At 35.5% G+C, this 22,178-nt stretch overlaps 1 protein-coding gene across 1 annotated transcript in view; it reads right to left on the reverse strand.

The window, feature by feature from the left end:
- Positions 1–7,252: 7,252 nt before the first annotated feature.
- Positions 7,253–22,178, reverse strand: part of DPYD (dihydropyrimidine dehydrogenase) — a 956,758-nt gene continuing 941,832 nt past the window's right edge. Inside the window, exons 22-23 of the mRNA XM_074262758.1 lie at positions 10,954–11,094; positions 7,253–7,957 (exon numbers count right to left, since the gene is read on the reverse strand). Of these exons, the coding sequence (XP_074118859.1) occupies positions 7,787–7,957; positions 10,954–11,094 (312 nt within the window). The 3' untranslated portion in view covers positions 7,253–7,786. The remainder of the gene's footprint in view (positions 7,958–10,953; positions 11,095–22,178) is intronic.

Genomic DNA, 22,178 nt, shown 5'->3' on the forward strand with positions numbered 1-22,178 from the left:
AAATCAATATGACATACTCCCATAGGCTATTTACCAGTGACAAAATGACTTGGCTTCTTTTATAGTAGAGCAGGTTAGGTACATATTAGAGAAATAGTAAATATGGATGCAATGAAAAATAATATCAGGTCCTTTATAAATACCATATATCAGTTAATGAAAGGCTAATGTACACCGAGGGACAGTAAGGTATGTATTATCAAGCTAGGCATGTGCCAACAATTTAAAGATGTCTTTGGCAATTTTTGAAACAATTAAAGTAGAGACTTTAGAGGAATTAGATTAACTATTAAGAGTCAAGACTCAGAGGTGACACTTTTCTCAGCACCCTAACAAATTTTTATATGGGAAATGGTTCTCATTTTCCCACATGGTGAGAATTGATGGTCAAAGGAAATGTTAGAGGAGAGGGAAGAGAAACTTATTAATGGTTTTCCTAATAATAGAATCAATTTTATGGAATAAACTCTTTCTAACATGGTAAAGTTCTGAATTTAGAGCTGAAAGACCAGGATGTAAGTTATATAGGGTTTTAACTTTCAGCAAGTTGGCTAATAAAAATTGTACTGCCAGGGGAGTTGTGAAGAAAGTGCTTTGGTGCCATAGAAATGGGTAAGAGCTCTTGTAAACCAGTGGGAGTGTGTTGCTATGGTAGTGTCTTTAACCCTTTCAGATCTCAGCAAATAATTGTCTAATATGTTAACTAAAAGCATGAAAATGTGAATAGAACACTCCCTGTGTCCATGTTATATAAACTAAGAATAGTAGTGTCTAAGTAGGGGGATAATGTGGAGGGGATGAGGGGAAAAGGATAAGCATTTATTAAATACTACTATGTGGCTGAGAATATACTAAGTGCTTTTCTAAATAGTAGTTCATTTGAATCTTAGTACCGCCCTGGGAGGTAGCTGCTATTATTTCCATTTTTTTCTACATTTGAGGAAACTGAGGTTAGACAGATATTAAATGATTTGTCCAGGGTCATACAGCCAGGAAGTATTATACTTCAGCCTTCTTGACTCTAGACCCAGTCCAGCTCTCTATCTCTATCTCAGCTGCCTTGAGGTACTTTAGAAAGAGTTGCATGTCCCTACTCCATAATTGCTGATCCCCAGACTCAGAACACTCTTTATTTTCATCTTCCTGACTTTCTTCCAGTCTCATCTAAAGTCCCATTTTCTGTAAGAAGCTTTTTCTCGTCCCCTTCTGTTCTGGCGCTTCCCTCTGAGATCACTTTCCATCTATCCAGGATATATCTTGTATGTACATGAGTGTTTATTGATTCTTACATTAGATTGTAAGTTTCTTGAGGGCAGGGATTAGATTTTTCTTTTGGACTTTTATTTTGTGTCCTAGTGTCCAAGAACCCAATCAGTTCCTAGTGACTAACCTCTGGTCCACCCCCAAATTATCCAGTCAAATGAGGCTGTTTGCTTTTCCTCTGACATAATATTCTTCTCTTTTTTTCCATGACTTTATATATGACATCTCTCACTTCCTCTTCTTACCTCTTAAAATGTTTCCAAGTACAATCTAAATGCTGCCTTTTCTATAAAGCCCTTGTGATCCCCACAAAAGGTAGTGCCACTTCTCACCCTCAATTATTTTGTACCTTCTCTATATTTTATATTCACTCATGTACAAATTGCTTTCTTCCATTAAAAGGTAAATTCCTTGAGAACAGGGATTGTTTCAATTTTGTCTTTATATCCCCAGAGTAATACAATATTATACGTATAGTTAGTGCTTAATACATATTTGGTGAATAGAATGTATAAAATAGAATAAAATAGAATTTCTGCTTTGCACTTGATTTCCAAAAACGTGTTTGCTTACATGAAAACTCAGGTCTACTCTGACTCCATATCCATGGATCTCTGCCTGGTTACTTTAGTCCTACTTAATTAAACTTGGCTTTCTATTCTATGAAGTTGCCCATCTATCTTATGAATTTAATATTGGCTTTACTCCTGAAGATGAATAAGGTAAGGAAAATCCTACATGTAGGATAAAAAGTTGTTGTGGTATTTTGAAAAATTGGGATACTCTGGTGAAAAATAAGAGGGGGTTAAGGCTAAATCTATCATTTCCCCATCAGGAGGTGTAATTAATGAGGTAACCCTTATTGATCATCTTTGATTACTACCCACATCATCAGGTAGCTCTAGAAATGGGTTTCCCAAATGTTCTACATATATATATCATATCCTGCATTGAAGAAAAAAGTTGGGCTGACTCTGTATGCCAGATGTTTCTTGAGGGAGATGTCAGCTCAGTATCTTCAACACTCCCCAATTTCCCATGATCTCGGCTCTCTAGCCTCTCATCTTCTGGCTTTGGGGGAATAATTTCCCCCTCATTTGTTGTATCTTCAAGTACTAAGCCCCAAGTACCATCTGTCACACGGTTCTGAAACAGAGGGTTCAGAACAGGGAATTCCTCACCCTGTTACTGGATGCCATTTCAAATAGTCATACTGACTCAGAGCAAATTCCTCTGGAGTTGGTCCAGGCATGGGGTTACAAAGGATAAAGTCTTTGAATTTTCAGGGTTTTCTATTACCTATTTGTCTCATGGCAACCAGCTTAAATTTATTGTGTCTTGAAGAATATTATACACAGAGTATAATCTTTTGGACAAAGTGTGGATACCTACAAGAATGGAGGTAAACATATATATATACATATATATATATACACACACACATATATGTATATACTGTTTTGTCACCTCTTGTTAGAATATTATTCTTTGTCTTTGGTGCCCAGGTGGTTTAATATCAGCATTGCAAAGTATCTTTCATTTCCAGCTAGCTGCTTTCAATTTTTTTCAGTGTGAACTTTCATATGTGCCTACATCAATACCACTGTTTCTCTAACTTCCTTCAACCCATCACCTGTGTTTAATCTATTTTTTGAAAAAGAAAAAAAAAAGCTGTTTTGCCCAACTGCCAGTTCAAGTTGGGTCCCTCAGTAGGGCAGTTTCTATTTCTGCTCACAAAGTTGTTTGTCCTTGGTTTTTTGAAGGAGATCAAGACATTAGGGGGGTGATGCCATGATATACAAGGGAATTGGATTTAAGTGAGAGAGGATTGTTCAAAGTCACCAGGCTCACCTCCAGAGCTATCTGGGTCTAGTAGCAAGATATAGATCAAGATGACTAGAGATGACCCTGGATGCAATGGGAGACCTTGACCTTTCCTGATCACCTCAGCTAACAACTTTGCCTGATGTGAAGAAAATTGAGTCAATTCACTGTGAGCTTCACCTTATTATATTATAATATTTTGATATCACTTCCCATTCTCTCCTCTTTTACACCAATGAAAAGTTTGCCTTTCTCCTTGCCAAGGCTAAACTCTATACATATATACTTTATCCCACCTCCTCTAGCAGATTGTTTCCATTATCATTCCTTCTTCCATCTCTCCTTATTTGCTTGTCTTCAAATATGTTTGTCTCCCCATCATTTAAAAAATAAGGGCCTTCACTAGACTCTATGTTCCTAAGCTACTATCTTATAGATAGCTTTCTCTTTCTCAAACTCCTTGTACTCATTGCCTCTACTTCTTATCTATCACCGTCTTCTAATCACTTAATTAGCAAGCACTTACTAATTGACAAAAGGGGAACAGTCCTTGTTCTCAAGAAACTTTTAAATCTAGCCAGTAGAGACAAAATATACATTGGTATATCCAAAACAGATACAGGTTTATTTGGGAAGGAAAGCACTGGCAGCTGAGAGGATCAGGAAAAGTTCATGTAGAAGTAGCACTTGAGTTGAGCCTTGGATTCAGAGACAGAAGAGAGAAGAGGTATTGTAGTGGATAAAGTGCTGGACCTAGAATCAATCAGGAAGACTCATCTTTCTGAATTCATATCTAGCCTGAGAGACATACTAGCTATGTCACCCTGGGAATGTCCCTTAATCTTCTTGGCCTCTGTTCCCTTATTTGTAAAATGGTCTGGAGAAGGAAATGGCAAACCTTTGCAAAGAAAACCCTGAGTAAGATCACAATGAGTTAGACAGGTCTGAAATGACTGAACAATATCAGAAGAAGGTGTGTCCTAGGAAGGGAAGATGGCCTATATACAAAGAAACAGAAATAAGTCATATATGGGCAATGTTAAGAAGTCAAGTTTTGCATATGATTGGGAATAATGTGGGGGGGGAGTGAAGAATACAGCCAAAACAAAACAAAACAAAAGGGTTTTTTGGAAAAAAGTGGAAGGGGCCACTGGTTCTGAGAGCCTATTTAAGTAGTAGACAAAGAATCAGTCTAGAAAGAAAGGTGGAGTAGAACAATGGCACAGACAATAGGGGCAATCTGCAAGCAAAGACTAGAAATGATAGTATAAAGGTATATAAAATAGTTGTCTGCAAATCAAACATTTACTGACAATAAATCATAATTTTGTGACCTCCACATTCAGTTATGTTACCTTCCATGGGGTCACAAACCACACTTTAAAAGGCTTTGCATTAACTCAATTCTATTTCTTTACCATTAAACTAGGTATAAGAATATCTATGATTTCTATGGAGCTCAAATGAGATACTCCACATCAAATGCCATAGCAGTTATTGTTTTTGAAGTCTTTTAAAGACCTTTGAAGAGGTATTTTGGTTTAGGGGATAGGAAGAGTGTCTTAAGCACCCTTTAGGTCATGCTAAAGCACCAGGACTGGAGACAGGAAGACCAAAATTAAAGTCCATTATCATGTATTTATTCACTAACTGTGTGATCCTGGGCAAGTCTGCCTCAGTTTGTTCATTTGAAAAATGAAGCTAATTATAGCAGCTACTTCCCAGGATTTTGTAAGAAACAATGAGATAATAAAATGTAACGCTCTTAGCACAGTGTCAAGTACATAGTTAGCACTATATAAATGTTATTATTACCATTATATTATTGTTTATCTGCCTAGTTCCTTTCCTTTCTTGAGATTTCTGTTTGTCAGGATTTGAGGAAAGGGAAAGAAAGAAGCATTATTTTGAACATAGTCTGTACATACCTATATATGTACATATTCTCTCTTCCAATGGAATGTAAGCCCTTTGAAGACAAGGTCTATTTGATACTTTGTCCCCAGTATCATTCCTGAATGTACAAGATGAGAATGAATTTTGTTCTGAGAGAATAACTCTAATGATGATGTAATAGGATGCTGGACTGGTTCAGGAAGGCTTAGAATCCAGTCCAGCCTCTAATACTGGTTCATTTAACTATTTTGATTTGCTTAACTCCTATGATCTATGTATTCTTCCTGACACATAGTAGTTGCTTTAATTTTAAACTTTGTTTTTCCCTTGAGCAATGATAGGTTGTGTCTTTTTCATTATTTTATAATTTATTTTTAAAACGTGGATAAAAACTCATTTGCACCATGAATAAAAAGCAACAATAACAAAAACTAAAGATTTAAAAAAATTACTACCCTGAAACTGACTAGGTAAAGGGAAAAGCAAGGGAGAATTAAAGAAGTACACCATCTTGGCAACATGCATCATGACTCCAAAGCCTGGTATCCCCTGTAGAAGCTCTAGCAAAGAGCTTCCTGAAATGTGTCCACTCTTTTTTATGTGTTTGAACCATGATCAGAAGAGGTTGTAGAAGTTATGAATTACCCTTTTCTCTAAGCCCCATTAAAGCTCATGCTGCCTGTCAGTCAGCTTTCTGAAGAGGATTCAGGGCAAATAGGCATTGAATGTCTCCTTCTAATGTTCCCCAAAGATATGATGAACTCCCAGGGTGAAAAACATTCATCTGAAGCAAGGAAAATGGATTATGATGACATCTGGCAAAGTTTTCTTCCAAAGGAACTTGTAAGTTTTGCTAAATAAAGAGCTTGTATATTATAGCCATCCTTCGAGAGTGTTCCTCCAGCCCCAACTCATCCCCAACTCATCCCCATCCTAATGATAACAGAAAAGGAGGGAGCCAGGGTAGAGCTGCCAAGGGCAGGTTGCCCGTTCCTCTCACTGATTTATGCCCATGGTCTGTCCCATGGTACTATCTGACATGAACATATTTGGCCAGCTGGGAAGGGATGGAATTCAGTAAGTGTTAAGAGAGTCATCATTGGCAGAGGCCAAGAGAGCACTGATTGTTTGGAGGGTTGGCATAGAAGTGTAGCATTTAATTTAATATAATATTACTTCCTTTACCTGACATTCTGAATCAATTTCAGAAATGAGGAAAGACTGCTTATTAGGAAAATCCAAGTGAATGCGATTGGGTTTTTGCAAAAGAGTTGACAAAAGGCTGAATTGCTTAAAATTGCTTTTATTTCATTTGTGTTTCATTTGATACACAGAGACTTGGTTAAACAAGGATTTATAAAAACATACAATCAAAATTTTGAATCATCGATTAGATCTTTCTATTTGGCATGGGATTAGGTAGACGTGTCATAGCTCATTATCACCTTGTTGATAGATTTATCTTTGTATATACTAATGTAATATAGAAATTCCAACACAGAAATAGACATATGGTTATTCTAGAAAGTAAAGATTAATACTAAAATATTACTGAACACTATGTGAAATTTATTTCTTTTTGATATATATATATATAAACATAGCACTGAAATATAATTTCTAAATCAGAGTAGGAAAAGAATCATATTGTAAATTTACTTCATTTGTAAAATTTTATTTTTGAGTAATTCAATACATGAGCCACTAAGTAATTTAAGTTTTGCTCAAATATTAATTAGTATATTTTAATTTATACATATATATATACATTTATTAGTATAAAGAATTCTTGATATAGAAATATTCATTTTTTCATATAGATTTTTATATAGATTTTTACCTAGTCTTAGAGAGTTTCTTGGGGTCCTAAAAGGTTGTAACTACCTCCAGATCACACAGCCAGTGTGTGGCAGAGGCAGAATTTAAAACCAGGTTTCCCAATTTGCAGGCCACATTACCTCTCAATATATAATTTTGGAAGTTATTAAAAGTATGTAAAGTGAATTCATTATGCAGCAGAACCATAGCTTTAGTTCAGAACTTCATATTAACAACTCAGAGCTTAAGAATGTAGATTGAACACTTAAAAGAAAACATTTTGTATCCGTTAGTACAGATTTTAGACATTTTTTTAAGCAGGAGTGGAGTAATGGTGGTGGTTAGAAAATACTCACGCTTTGTATCAGTGTGTGTGCCTAGTACAAAGCAGAAGCTAGGCTTTATATTGTGGGAGAGTACTTAATCCACCTTTTATAACCCTTTTTAAAGCTTTCTTTCTTTTCTTTCCATAGTAAAATAACTTGCTTCATTTGTGCTTTATGGAGCTAATTACATTTTCGAAGAAACAGTGTTAAAATTAAATGTAATTTTTAATTATAAAATGTTTCCCCGGCAACGGTTTTCTTGTATGTTAAATTGCACTTTGTTCCAAAATACTTAATTTCACTTACAATTAGGAATTAAAGACAGAGCCCAGCACAGGGTAATTTGGAAACTAGAGCATTAATTGCCAAAGAAAAGTTAATGTTTCTCGACAATGGACAGAATTGACAGAAAACATCTAATTAACCAACGGATAGCTTACATCTCACAAAACTTTTCTCTGAAAAATATTCATTAGGATTTATGACTACGGGCAGCCTGGTCATCAAGGTTATTATTATTATCATCGTCATCATTATTATTGTTACTATTATTATCCCTGTTATTTTTATGCAGAGAGATTTAAAAATAATGATCTAATTAGAAAACATATCCACTTCCACTGGTGACTCTGTTTGCCATGACTGTTAAACTAATCACCTTAACACACTGGATTCACAGCTAAGGGCAAGCCTCTCTTTGGTTCATAAGGTGTTGTCCTGGTAACCATTTTGATGCAGTCAATAATCGGGCAGACACTGAGACACAGAGTACAACCGGTACAACTGTCATTGACAGTGGGCAGGTGGGTACTGGGATCAAACTGTATAGCCTGCAAACAAAAATAAATGGTATCAATGTCATTCTTGGGAAAGGTCAAGCATGCTCCCCATTTTCCTATCTGCTGTAGTATCATGGCTAGAGAAACCCTCTTCAGAATATTGTAGTGTGACTATAGCAACAGATTAGCTGCTAGAAAAAAAGAGGGGGGAGGAGAAAGAGCGAGAGAAAAAAGATCACTCTGCTTTAAAAATACAAGGTTTAAAATTTCTTTAGGGTATTTTTCTTCTTGTGAGGAAACAATTCTAAGTCACATTGCAGTTCACCAGTGGTATTTGTTCTTCTCAGTTCTGGAGGGTTCTTGTCACTGTGATATAGCTAGGATGCTTTAATGTGACCCTTCCCTCCCCACCCCCTTTTCCTTCCCTCAGCAACATTTTATACTCTTCATAATCTAATGGAAAAAAAAAACAGACATGGAAAACACATTGCTGGGCTAGATTTGCTTGGCTATTTGGTGACATTAGGTACTTACATTGAAAAAATGTATCTTGGGCTTTTTGAATATACAGACCATGGTCTTTTCTATGTTCCCAAGCTCAAGGCTTCAAAAACATTTTCAATATGAAAAAATGTTACATTTTTTTCAATGTAAAAAGAAAGACCTCTGCCTGATTTAGAACCAAGATTTGTCTTTGGAGGGAGGGGAGAAGGAAACAAAAACTAATTATAAACCAAGTAAATCTATCCCAACAATAAGAGAAATGTGCCAAATCCTATGTATGTAAACAATTCAATGTTTCTGATTTAGTGATTGTAAGGTAATCTTACATGAATAGCAAAGTACCAAAAGAAAGCTACTTGTCATCATATTATCTATTTACTAAAAACATATGTGATCCTCTTTGCTTAATTTTTTTGTCTTTCAAAATATGTCTGAACCTGATTATACTGCACCGAAACTCATTCCTGTAGATATTTTAACCTTTTCTCTAAGATATTTCTTCCATGGAAGTAGTTTCCATATTTTGTAAGATGAAATTTGTAGCAGGGGTTTAGAGAGAAATTTTTCCATCAGTTTTTTCCCCCTTTTACATAAAAAGAAATCCAAGTGACATCTTTGAAGGGACTAAAAAGATACTTGTGTCTTAGAAATCTTATGCTTTGAAAATTTCAGACACACAAAACCTTACATGGAATTGAAGATTTAAAATTCTGACATTTAATCCTTTTGAGATGGAAGAGACAAAAGAAGGACTTTCTAAGAAGATCCAGTTATTTTATGCATGATTTTTATATTTTCCCCATTATAACTGAGATTCCATTATGTAAGTTATTGCAATGTTCTAGACTTCGATGGAAACAGAACCTCCAAGGCACAGAACCCTTTATTTTATTAGTTTAGTTAGAAGTCTTCTAGGCCTGCCCATATGCACACTGGCTAATTAATTCATAATACCTGTGACATTGCTATGTAGTTTATTTCCACAAAAACAAAACAAAACAAAAAAACCAGACTAGAACTTTTTCAGCAAGAGACTAGAAAGTGAAGGATTGGATTAGAAATTGAGTGACAGAACTAATATAAAAAACATATTAAGTTAGCAAAAAGATACACACAAGTCTATTAAATTATGATCACCAGAAAATGAAAAGCAGCTTATAGGTTTAATCATTATTTTGCTTATTACTAATATAATAATAATGTACCTAACATTTTGAGGTAAAATAACTAAAAAACACCTTGTAGATATTACCATATTTTGGGGCATTCTAACACTAACTGCAAACTTGGTCTCTAAAGAAAATTCTATATCCCAACCAATTAAGCCACAGTAGAAAATGAATGTTAAAACATCATTATAGAGACATAAATATCTCACATTCATATGATGAATCTATCTAAGGTAAGCTTCTTTTTTTCCTCCCTAGAGATATAATATTCTAGACTTGTGATTTTATCAATGGGGTGAACTTCATCAGGGAAATTCATAACTTCTCTAAGACTACTATATACTGGAACATAGCATTATAGATCTAGAGATTAAAGAAATCCTAGATGCTATTTATTCCAATTTCCTCATTTTATAGAAAAAGAAACTAAAGATTAAGTGACTTGGCATACAGATCTGATATAGGCAGGATTTGACTCTTTGAATGTTTAGCCAGGACTCTCTTCTGCTATATGTGAATACCTATTGAGAAGTCATATGACCTGTCCATGGTCCTATAGCCAGTATGGGTCAGAGACAAGACTTTAAAGTCTTTGAAGTCAGCCTTCTCTGTCCATCTTACCATGCTTCCTTTATCATACCATCACTGATATCAAAAATAAAAGGGTTAATTCATGTTATTCTTCAATGATTATTTCCTTCACTCCAGTTTGTTCCTTATCTGAAGGCAGAATCCCTAGGGACTTTCCTATAGAATTAGTTCTCTGCAGAGCTAGGAACACTGTTTCAGAAGTTTATGGCTACCTGCAAGAAGCAGCAGTGGCCTGAGAGCACAGCAGCAATATCATTTACCTATGTTTGAAAATTACAAAGAAATTACATGGAATTCACCTGTCCAACAGACAGGTATGTTTAGGATCATATATACTCCTCTTTTAGGAGCTCAGTAAAAATTGAATGGAGAACTCTCTCTTAGTGATAAGGGTTAAGCCAACAAGACAGTTGATATGAATCTTTAGATAAATAGTATTGAGGTTCACCAATAAAGCACATTGTATTTTTTCAATATTAACAGCTACCTATATACCTTTCTTGTGGTTTCTCCTTCCTATAAAATGAGTTCTATCTGCTACTGCTATTAAATTACCATGCTGTAGACACTGAATGATGGCTTACTTAATATTTTTAAGTTATGAATTCTAAATGATTGCTGAAGAAAATAGGGAGATATATGAGAGGTGAAAAAATACTTGATATATATTTTAATACAGTTGATACATTTCTAATCACATGCTTAGTGACAGGATTCATTTTATCAACACATCCCAAATAATGCTTCCTTGGATCTTTTGGGTAATTTGATCCATCTTCCTACCTGGTATCCAGAGTCATTGCAGGTCATGTAGCATTTCCCACAGTTAATGCACATTTCTTCATCAATCAGAGCCACGACTTGCTCAATTTTGCTAAGTTCACCATATGTTCCAATGTACTGCAGTGCTTTCCCAATTATGTCCTAGAAATATCAAGCATTGAATCACTTACATTGTACATTTTGGAGTATTTCCACATCTAAATGAACATCACTTTGAGTTTTAATATATTATTGGTTAGTAACACAGGAGTTTGGGATTTTGTACTTCAGATTACATGAAGCAGATAAAATGTTAATGCTCATAAAAATTTAGAATGTAATTACAGCTAAGTCTCTGTCTTCTGAAAAATGGGCCACTTATATATTTACTTTAGAATATTGGGGGGGACTCATTGAATTGGATAAATATTCTACTGCATCTTCATCAGGCTACCAGGTCTCCCTTGGAGGAGAAAGGACACCTCTTTTGTTTCACTTTCACTTGGGTACTTTAAGGAACCAAGGGGAAAGATAAAAAAACAATGGGCTAATGTTTTAATATCTGAACACTTTAGTGGACATTTAAGTATATAGAAAAACTACATAGATGGGAGTAAGGGAGGAAATTCTATAAGTGTTAATGTTATAAGTTTTTTTTGCTCTGTTTAGATTCTAATTTTCATTTAGCAAAGCTATCTGGCAATACACCCACCTGTCACATCTTGTTGCTTAATTATCCAATTCTAAAAGAATATATTTCACTATTAAAATATTCTAATTTATGATAATAAATTAAGCTGATCCAATAGTCAGATCAGATGCACTTTTACATTTAAAGAACTAAGTTTTTCTTCTTTCACGGCTGAGGATTTCTAGGCTGTTATATATTGCTTTGTTCTTCATATTAATTGGAAGTGTGCTTAATATGTAGAGCACAGACGATGTTTCATCAACAATAAAATACACTTTGTTTCATAAAACAAAACAGACGATTGTAACAATGTTTGTCAATGCAGGGCACTGTCAAGATTTTCTGTTTTTGTTTTTAACTTTTAAGAACAGATACTTTGTGTTCAAGGTCCCTATTCCAAGATACTTGACTTTAACTTAAAAAGGGAAAATGGCCATCTTGGCACATTCTCTATTTTTTATAGAATTCTTTGATCTCTCCTGGTCTTGACTCAATCTCTTACTACTTCTTTTGAGCTCTAAACAATATGGCTTTCAAACTATAAATCAATCAATACTTATTAACTATCTGTTATCTCTCTTTCTCTCTCTGGCAAAAGGCAGGCTTATTTAGGAGAATAGGTTACAGACAAAAATAAGGGGTAAAATAGGCATCAAGCATGGAAAATATGAAATAAAGTTGGGAGAGCAGCATATAGTTACTGAGGAAAAAAAAAACAAGTTACCCTTGAGAACCCACAATTAACCAAGAAAAAGGAAATACTCCATGGGATGGGAGCAAGCTACTGTTCGGCAGATTAGACTGACTAGCATTAGCTAGAATATAGAGAAAGATGCTATTAAAGGTTCTATGAGGGAAGAGAGAGAATAAGGGGCTTAGTCCTGAAAAGAACTTATCCCCATCTCTTATTATCTCAAGCATTAAGTTAAATCCTGTGGATTTAAATATAAGTAATCATAATAATAATAGCTAATATTTATGTGGTCTTCTAGACTTGTAAGGATCTTTATACATTTATCATATTTATCAAATATATGTTTATATAAATATCATACATTGATTTGATCAGCCACAGGCAGACACTATACTTTGAACCTGACAAAGAAATGACATTTTGGTCCTCTTTGAGTATGAAAGGCAATAAGCAACCATGGAATGCCCCCACATGGCCCCCACACCACCTCCACATATATAAATGAAAGCTAGCAAAGTTTATATAGCACTTTAAGGTTTGCAAAGCACTTTTAAATATATTGTCTCATTTGATTCATGAGGAGATATTGAGGCTATGTGAGTTTAAATAATTTGCGTAGGGGTAACAAAGCTAAGTGACAATCTGAGACGGAATTCAGATCTTCCTGAATTTAAGTCCAATACTTTATGTACTGTGCCACCTAGCTCCCTAAAAGCTTTTATTCTAATAGGATTTAAACCCTTTGTTCTTTAGGAAAAAGAATTATATAATAGTGTGACTATTAAATAAGAGGGAATTTCTACCTTTCCCTCCAGGGCTAACTTTTTCACCTAGTAACCACCTGTAGACATGGTAAGTCTCCAGTTAGTTAAACTGGTTCTTGGGCAGTAAATGATAGTCCCTTACAGAGGCCATAGCCAAAGCCTGTTTGTCTTGGAAGACCCTAGTAAAGCACATTATCATAAGCATGGGTATGGGACTTTACAATATTTACCAAAGGTGTCTGCCAGTCTCACCAAGGAGGCACAAAGTCCAATCATAAATGGGCTTCCTTAAAATTCCCAACCAACTGATTAAAGTTTGTTTAACATTGGACTCATGGTATCTAGCTCTGGAATAACATAGTTTTCTCATTAAGATCCATGGTCATGTAACAGAGGAGAGCCTAGGCACATATAGCAAAAGGTTCTACAAAGAATGTATGTTGCTTGGATTATGATATTTAGTTGTGTATAAATATTGGGATACGAGGCATCATCATGGAAATATCACACTCAACAAGTCCAAAATAGAACTGAATATTTATTTCCTAAAAGAAGTATGGTGTTATAAACATGGAATTGTCTTTGGAGCTAGAAGGACCTGGTTTTAAGTTTCACCTGTGACATTTAAAGAGCATGTGTCTCCAGGCAAGTAACAGAACTCTTATTTTTAGCATTCTAGCACTGATTTGAATTAGTAGGGGGAGTCTCTTCAACTTAGTTACTATCCCTCCTTTATCTCTTCCCTTAAATCTTTCTTTAATTTAAAGATTCCCATTTCAATAAAGGCCCCATGATCATTCCAGCCATTTAACCTGTGAACTCATCCTTAACTCTTCTCCTTTTCTCTTCCTGCCATATTTAATCAATTGACAAGTTTTGTTGATCCTACCTACAAAACATTCTTGCATTTCTCTTCTTTTCTGAATATCACCTAATCTAGACCTTTATCACTCCTCATATTTAGCTATTGCAATAGTCTCTCAAATAGTCTCTGCAGCTCACTTCTCTGTTTAGTTTATCCTCCACAAAGCCACCAAATCAATATTCCTATAGCACAGGTGTGACCAGGTCACTCCATAACGCAAGATCCTTCTTTTTGCTCCCAATTGCCTTTATGATAAAACAAAAGCACAACTTTTTGGCATTTAAAGCTCTTCACAATCTGATTCCAATCTATCTTTTTCGGATTTATTTCACATTATTCCCCTTTGTGCAGTTGACATTCAAGCCAAATTGACTTAATGTGCTATTCCCTATATATAACATTCCCTCTCTTGCATCCTGGGTTTGCTCAGACTGTTCCTCATATGTGGAATTCTCTCCCTTCTTATCCCTACCCCTCAGAGTCCCTAGATCCCTTCAAGACCCATTACAAACAGAATCTCCTTTCAGAAGCCTTTCCTGTTTCCTCTAGTTGGTATACATGTATATGTTGTTTTCACCCAATAGAATGTGAACTCCTTGGGGGAACAATTTGTTGTTTTCATTTCTACATTTTTAGTGCTTATTAGCACAGTACCTGGCACAGAGGAAGCATTTAATAAAATTATGCTGAGTTGATCTTAAATTGTTAAACTTAGATGATGAGCATATATCTTGATGACAATCGGTTAGACCTTGATTAATTTTTTCCAATAACCTTGTGAAATAAGTACATGAAGTGATTCTTTGGCTATGAGAGACTATGCCTGATTGATGGCAAAAACAATCTGTCATTTCTGTAAAGACGTTGGTCAAAACAGTCATTGGCTGAACTGGTCCACTGTTTGAAATGATGAGTTGATTCAGCATGATACAGGTTTCTCCACTGACAGTCTCATAAGCACTATAAGGTTCTTTCAGAGAAAGAGCACTCATTTCCAGATTTTTTTTCCTGAAGGAAGTAGTTTCAGAAGCATACAATTTTTTAGAGTAAGAAAACCTAGTTCACCACATACCTGGAAAAAAATCCATACTTCTGACAAGTGGTCACCTGGATTTTGCTTGAAGCTGACTAGTGATGGAGAACTCATTAGCCCTTGAGACACACCATTCCACTTTTAGACAGTTCTAATTATTTTTTCTCATATCAAGCCTGCATATGACTCTTTGTAGCTTTCACTTCCTGGATCTATCCATGAAGACCAAGCAGAAAATGCTAATCCCTTTTGAATACATAAGTTTTTCAAGTACTTGAAGATATTTATAATGTTTTTCCTGAACCCTTTCTCTCTCTGTTAATTATCCCAGTTCTTTCAACCAATTCTTATGTAACATAGACTCAAATCTCTTTATTTTGTGCTCCTCCTTTCTGGTATCCCCCATCTAACCATTGTTCTTCCTAACATGTAGTATCAAGAACTGAGCATGGTGTTCCTGTATAATTATCCAGTGCAAAGTAAGATAGGATTATTACCTTCTTGTTCCTAGAAAACATGTGCATTGGCATAACCTTCAATTGTATATTACCTGTCTAGTTATAACTTTCTTGTCACATATTGAACAATGCACTAAAAACTCCAGACATCTTTCAGACTGTTGTCTAACATGTCTTGCTATTTTGCATGCGTGGTCAGTTTTTTGAAGTCAAGTGTAAAACTTTATATTTATCTTTATTAAGTTTGATTTTATTAAATTCAGCTCAATGTTGTAGCCTGTCAAGGTCTTTCTGGACCCTGACTCTGTCAATCTGTGTTAGCTGTTCCTCTAAGCATTGTGTCATTGGCAAAACTAATAAACATACTGCCCATTCCTTTATCCACATCATGGATGAAAGTGTTAAGCTATACAAAGCCAAGGGAAGGTCTCTGGAGCATTCCATTGGAGACTTCCTTCTATGTTTATCTTGAACTACCAGTGACTGCTAAGGGTCCTATGCTACCTGAGGAAGAAAACTTGCCTCAGATTTAGAGCAGAGCTTTTAAAAAGTTATTAAAAACATTAGAATGGAATGGGAAATTAACTGGAATAAAAACATTTGGAGTCTCTAGCTCTTATAGCAGTGTGATATGATATAACTTCCTTTTCATCTTCCAAATTTTCTAAAAGAATTTCCATACACTGTTATCTGAAAATGGATGTTTAAACTTAAAAAAAAAAATAACGATGATGACAATTTAATAGGTAAAGTTATACTTGCATATGATATTAAAAATAAATTATTATTTTACATGGTTGGAAAATCTACACATTGGTTAAAAAATAAAGCCTTCAAAGAGCATTGAAAAGCTAGATAAACCTCCTGAGCACAAACCTTGCATCTTGGAGTCAGTTGAAAGACATAGAATCAGTCAAGCGCATATGGTTGGACTGGTCCCCACTGAGCCATATTTCTTTGGAGATTAGGAAAACTTGCAATCATTATTCGAAGATGGGTGTGGATAATTGCAGGTCGATAAATTTGTTCCAGACATCCCTTTTGGGGGAAAGCCCCAAGAATAAGTTATGCTAAATTCTTCACACTATAGATAAAACGCCCAATTTGGAGGAGAGGATGTAGAGGAAGATATGTATCCTCACCCATCTGTTCAGCACATGTTGTCAAACTCATATTATGAAGGGTCCTAGGATTCAATCTAATCATTTTAGTTAGCTAATTATGCTAAACAGTTCATCCTTGATTTGGGGGTATCCCTAGTCAATTGATTCCTTTGCATAAATAACCAAAAGCATTTTAGACATTAACATCTTCAGTATTTCTTGGGAACCCTGAGCTGTTGTTAAAAGGTTAGTTCTGAATTGAGAGAAGGAAGAGGGGGGGAAATCACACTCCTTCTGGGTTATTCTCATTCTTAAACATTTTGATTAAATATGAATTTCTATGCTTTTACTAGCACTGCATGATGTGTCATTTCCTGAAAGTTCAGCTCAAGGTAAGTAGATATAAAGGACAGATAATATTTCACTGTAATATGGTAATAGATAAAGATCCTAGATTTGTTGCCAGGTACATAGTACATAGAATCTCAGAGACTTTATAGATAAAGAAACTGAGACCAAAAGATAGGAAGTGCCTTTCTAAAGCTTTAATAGTTGGTAGGTAGGAAAAATAAAAATGTTACCCAAGTCTCTCATTTTCCAACCCAAAATTCTTTGTGTCATCAGGGCATCCAACATCCCTCCTAGTGCCAGAGTTAGATTACACTAAAGGGGTTTGCCTGAGATATCCTGTACTCTTCCAGTGAGCAGGGAGGCAAAGCAAAGCATATGCTGGCAACAGAATGAGCTTAATTTCTTTATCCACCCTGACATCATCAGTCTCAAGAAAAGGCACTCTTGGAAGATGAGCCTAGATTTTTCAGCAAGGCAATTACTAGGGTCCCTAGCCCTGATGCCATGCATCCTTCCTCAAGACAGCGCTAGAGAAATTGAAATTATATTGTTATTGAGAAATAGGAAAATGTTCTAAGTTGCTAGTTCCTTTCTTTTTCTGAACTCTTAACAATCATAATTCACATCATTATAGTGCATAAAGGTTTACGATGTCCTTTCCTCAGGACAACTTTCTGAGGTAAATAGTATAAATGTCATTTTAGATGGGCAAAGGAAGATTCAAAGATGTTATATGATTTGTCCCTTATTCCTACCATACCTATAGCAGTACTCAAGTTGAAGGATTAGATGTTTTTTTGATTATTTCATGGATGTAACTCTGTCACTTAATTGCCTTAAAAGGATAATGCTTCCAATAAATATTAGGCATTCAGGGAAAAAAAAAGAAAGAACAATGAGGTCTGTAACAGTTTTAATTTTCTGAGAAATAATCTTCCTGTCACAAATCATATAACCAGGGAAGAGATGGTAGATGAGAATTTGGATGCTTGACTGAAAGACTAGTTCAAACAAGAGGGAGTTGGATTTGTGGGACACTGGGGTGCTCTCTCTGCAGCAGATGGGGAATAATACACTGAGCTAGCTGAGAGGGTAAACAAAGCAGTGTCATGGAGTTTAAACTATCGAACAGAGGAATCTATAAAGAGGCCAGCAGAGAGAGAGGAAGGAAGAAATGAGCTAAAATAAACAGATGGGTGGACAGAGAAAATATTAAACACTAAGACAGAGAATTCAGGCCCTAAGGAAGAAAAACAAAGGCAAAAAGAACAAAATATTGTGTAAGTAACTGATGTAAGAAATACTATAGGGAAAATCAAAAAGGTAATAAAGAGTCCTTAGATAGTAGTGCAGAAAGTGTTGGGGAAGGGATGTTTGTGTGTGTGTGGTGTCCACCAAGGGAATGGGTGGGAAACAAAAGTAGAAGCCGATCAGAAGAAAATAGAGAATTTGTTATCAAAGGCACCTCGGTGGCAGAGAGGATAGAAGGCTAGCTCTAGAGTCAGGCTCTGAGTTCTAATCTGGTTATAGACACTTACAAGCTGTGGTGACCCTGGGAAAGTAATTTCATTTCCTGCTTCAGTTTCTTTAACTGTAAAATGGAGATCAGAATAGCAATTACCTTACCTCACTCTACCTTAGTGTGGGGATCAAATCAAATTGAGCTTTTTGTAAAGGGGCTTAGACCAGTGCCTAAGGTAATTGGAAGACACTTGATAAATGTTTATTATTCCCTCCTTTCCCCCAAAACTAAAATTATTGCTTTTATCAAATGGATCAACAAAACACCCAGGTCCTTCAGGGATGTCAGGAAAAATGGATGTGGGAAGAGCAGGCAGCATAGTATAGTAGAAAGTAAAGACATTAAATTAAAATTCCCTCACCACAGAGATCAGTGCCCACAATGAAGGCTGCTGAGATCTGCAGGTCCACAGCTCTTAGATATTTCCACCTAGTTCTCGGGGGAGATAGGAAGAGTGGTTTGATTTGCCTGGCCCATGGCACCTCCTGTTTCTCTTCCAGAATGCTTTTGTTGTTTCGGCTAAGCTGTCTTATTTATGGTGTAGACTACTATGGTTGGTTCCTTTCCCATAGGAATTAATTATCTGGATACCAATTTGGGGGAGAGAATGTTTGGACTTGAGATAAGATCAGTGGTCTGGAAGATGCTGCCATTTTATATCTTCCTGTCCATGGTGGTTGATCAGAATTTGCTATTGGTAGTGAAAAGGTAGGCTTTTCTCCAGGAATTATTCTTAGAGATGTCTTGGTCATTGTTAAATTCTCAATGTGAAGGTTTACATCTTGGAAATTAGAAAAAAGCTTTAAATCATTGCTTGTTTGTTGGTTTGTTGATTGTCTACACTTAATGTGATGGAGAAAATATCAATGATGCAGATTAATATTAAATACTTCTTTTAGTGAGAGCTGGTTGTTACAAAACTAGCAGCACAACCCTAACACTGCTCCCTCAATGATATCCATGGGGTCTTGGCTGGAAGAAGAATCAATGGACAAAAGGCAATGCCATTCTCAAGGCTTCTGGGGTCTTGGATTATCCCTATCAGTGAGGATGACTGAGGAACTGATCATGATATGACTTGTCTGGCTCACAATGCTTTGAAGTTTAGCTCATTTTGGCTTGTCTGCCATGTGGGGGTCCTCAGTTTGTGAGGTTGGCTGATGATGGCTTTGCTGATGATGGTTTTGAAGGCTAACATGAACGCATCAGAAATCTGGTAGGAAGAGAGCCCCAAGGAGGAGCATACTCATACCAGAACAGAATTTTTGTCTTCAACATAGCCATTGAAAGATTGTTTTCTCTTTTCTAAGAGCCAGTAAGGTGAACTCACTCCTTAACTAAGGAAGACCCTTCTACTTTTGAATTACCTCAATTGTGAGGAAGTCTTACTATATATCAAGGTTAACTCTGCCTCTGTTCTATCCATTAACTGCTAGGTCTGTCCTCTAGGGTGAGACAGAATGTCTAATTTCTCTACTACCTGATGGCCCTTCAAATACTTGAAGGCAGCCAACGTGGTACTATATCTTTTCTTTTGTACTGAAACCACTCTAGCTAAGTGAGATGTAAGAAGCAATTGCTATAAGAAGCATTTGAAGATGAACATTTAGGAATTATAATGGATCAAATTAAACAATAATAAATTGAATAAGGTGGTAGTGAGAAATTCTTACAGCTCATTTATCTTATCACAGAAAGCAATATGATAGGAAAGGTGATAGAAGAAACTTTTAAAAGCTTACAGAAAGAACAAGACAATATTGATGAGGACTTTCAGTCCCTGAGACATAAGCTGGGATATGTTAAGTGAAAGAAATAAATTGAATAACAATTTTATAGACATAGTAAATAATAGCTGCTTTACTGAAGATGGAAAAGAAGAAATTAGTTGCCACAGGAGATATGACAAGAGTGTTAGAGCTGCAGAATAAGCAGGGTTTGTAAATGAGTCCCTTTCTCTCCCACCTTGGGAACAATCCTTCCATTAAGTCCGGAGCTCCTTACTTGCAGGGTCAGTCTTTTGCTTCTTATTGTATCCCTAGAACTTAGCATAAAGCCTGGAACATATTGGGAGCTTGAGAAATATTTTTTGACTGATTGATTTATCCTCTATTGTAGGAAATATATCATATAAAACTCCATCTTCCAATTCAGAGAATTGTCATTGGCTGAACTTCCTTCCTCATTTCTGACTCCTGCTTCTTCTGGCTTCTTTCAAGTATCAATTAAAAGCTGACATTCTGTAAGAAGCCTTTCCCAGACCTCCTTAATCATATGCCTTCCCTCTATAATAATCTCCATTTTATTCCATATATCTTAGTTGTTTACATGTTTCCCCATCAAACTGTGAGTTACTTGAAAAGAGAAATATCTACTGCCTTCCCTATAACCCTATAACTTAGCAGAGTGTGTAGCACATAGTGGGTACTAAATAATAAATGCTTGTTAACTTGATATTATCACTCTTAAGAGAAGCATTGACAAAATTTTAAAGCCTTTTAAAATATAGTTAGTAATGAATAATAATGCACTCTACTATTTATACATATAAGCATTACCAGATAGATTAATTTATTAATTGAAACACGCATGTTATATATGTCTAACTCTGAATAAGAAGCTATGATGAGGGTAGGTAGAGAGCAAAGAAATATAACTAGTTCTTGCCTTCAGAGTTATCTGGGAAAGAAAAAATAATAAATATGAACATTTAAATAACAAAATTGAATGGCATAGAAAATAAGAAGTATAAGAAATTAGAGAAATTGAGATGAACTGCCATTCAGGTTCTAGAAAGGCTATTGAGACACTATAATATATTTTAATAGCATAAGTCAGTATTCTAACGGAGTAACAGCTTACATTCAGCAGTACATTTCTTGTACTGCTACATATATTTTCATGTAACAGGTTATTACAAACATTTCACTTCCTAGTACAGGGCAATTCCAGGGAATACTTGCCTCTCTTCCTCTTCCAAGTTGCTTCTGGAATCAGCTTCTGGTCATTTAAATAACCCCATCTAGTTGCTCCAAGGGGAATCAGAGTGGACTCTGAAACTATGGGAGACTCCCCTAAGTCTCTAGAACTGTAGGAAACAATTACCTGGATAAGAGGGGCTAGGGAGAGGAGATATTAAAGTATAAACTTTACACTAAGCAAGCATGACATTCATGCCCTAGACTGGGTAGGTAAGGCCCTAGTGTGTTTCTGACCATTGGCAAGGTCTGATGAGGCTCAAAGTTTTAAGAAAAAAATATAAAAATATAATTTCAGAAATGAAGGTATGGAACTATATTTTTAGCATGACAGGAAATTTGAAGTCCTCTCCCTTTTAATAGTGGATCTTAACTTGGTGTCCATGAACTTTTAAAAAATCAAATAAGATAATATTTGTTTAAAAAAAGTCTTTAACACAGTGTTTGAACATAATAGTCACTATATAAATATCTTGAAAATGATTACATATAATTGATTTCCTTTATAATTAATATAATATAATTCTATATTATTAAGTTGGCTCAGACTAATTTTGTTGCCTGATGCTACTTTTTCCTCCTCACTTACAAGCAGGGGCACTTGCCATTCATGCCAATACCAAATAAGATGCTTATTTTAACAGGTGGTAAAATTTAAATTGTCAGAAGGATGACAGTTCATAGAGGGAGTTATATTTCCAGATACCATCCTAGAAGAAAATTCTTCTCACCTCTTTTTCAACCTCAATTATAAAACATGTTTTATTGCCAAACAATTTAAAACTTT

This window comes from Sminthopsis crassicaudata, chromosome 4, assembly GCF_048593235.1.
Source record: "Sminthopsis crassicaudata isolate SCR6 chromosome 4, ASM4859323v1, whole genome shotgun sequence".
NCBI lineage: Eukaryota > Metazoa > Chordata > Mammalia > Dasyuromorphia > Dasyuridae > Sminthopsis > Sminthopsis crassicaudata.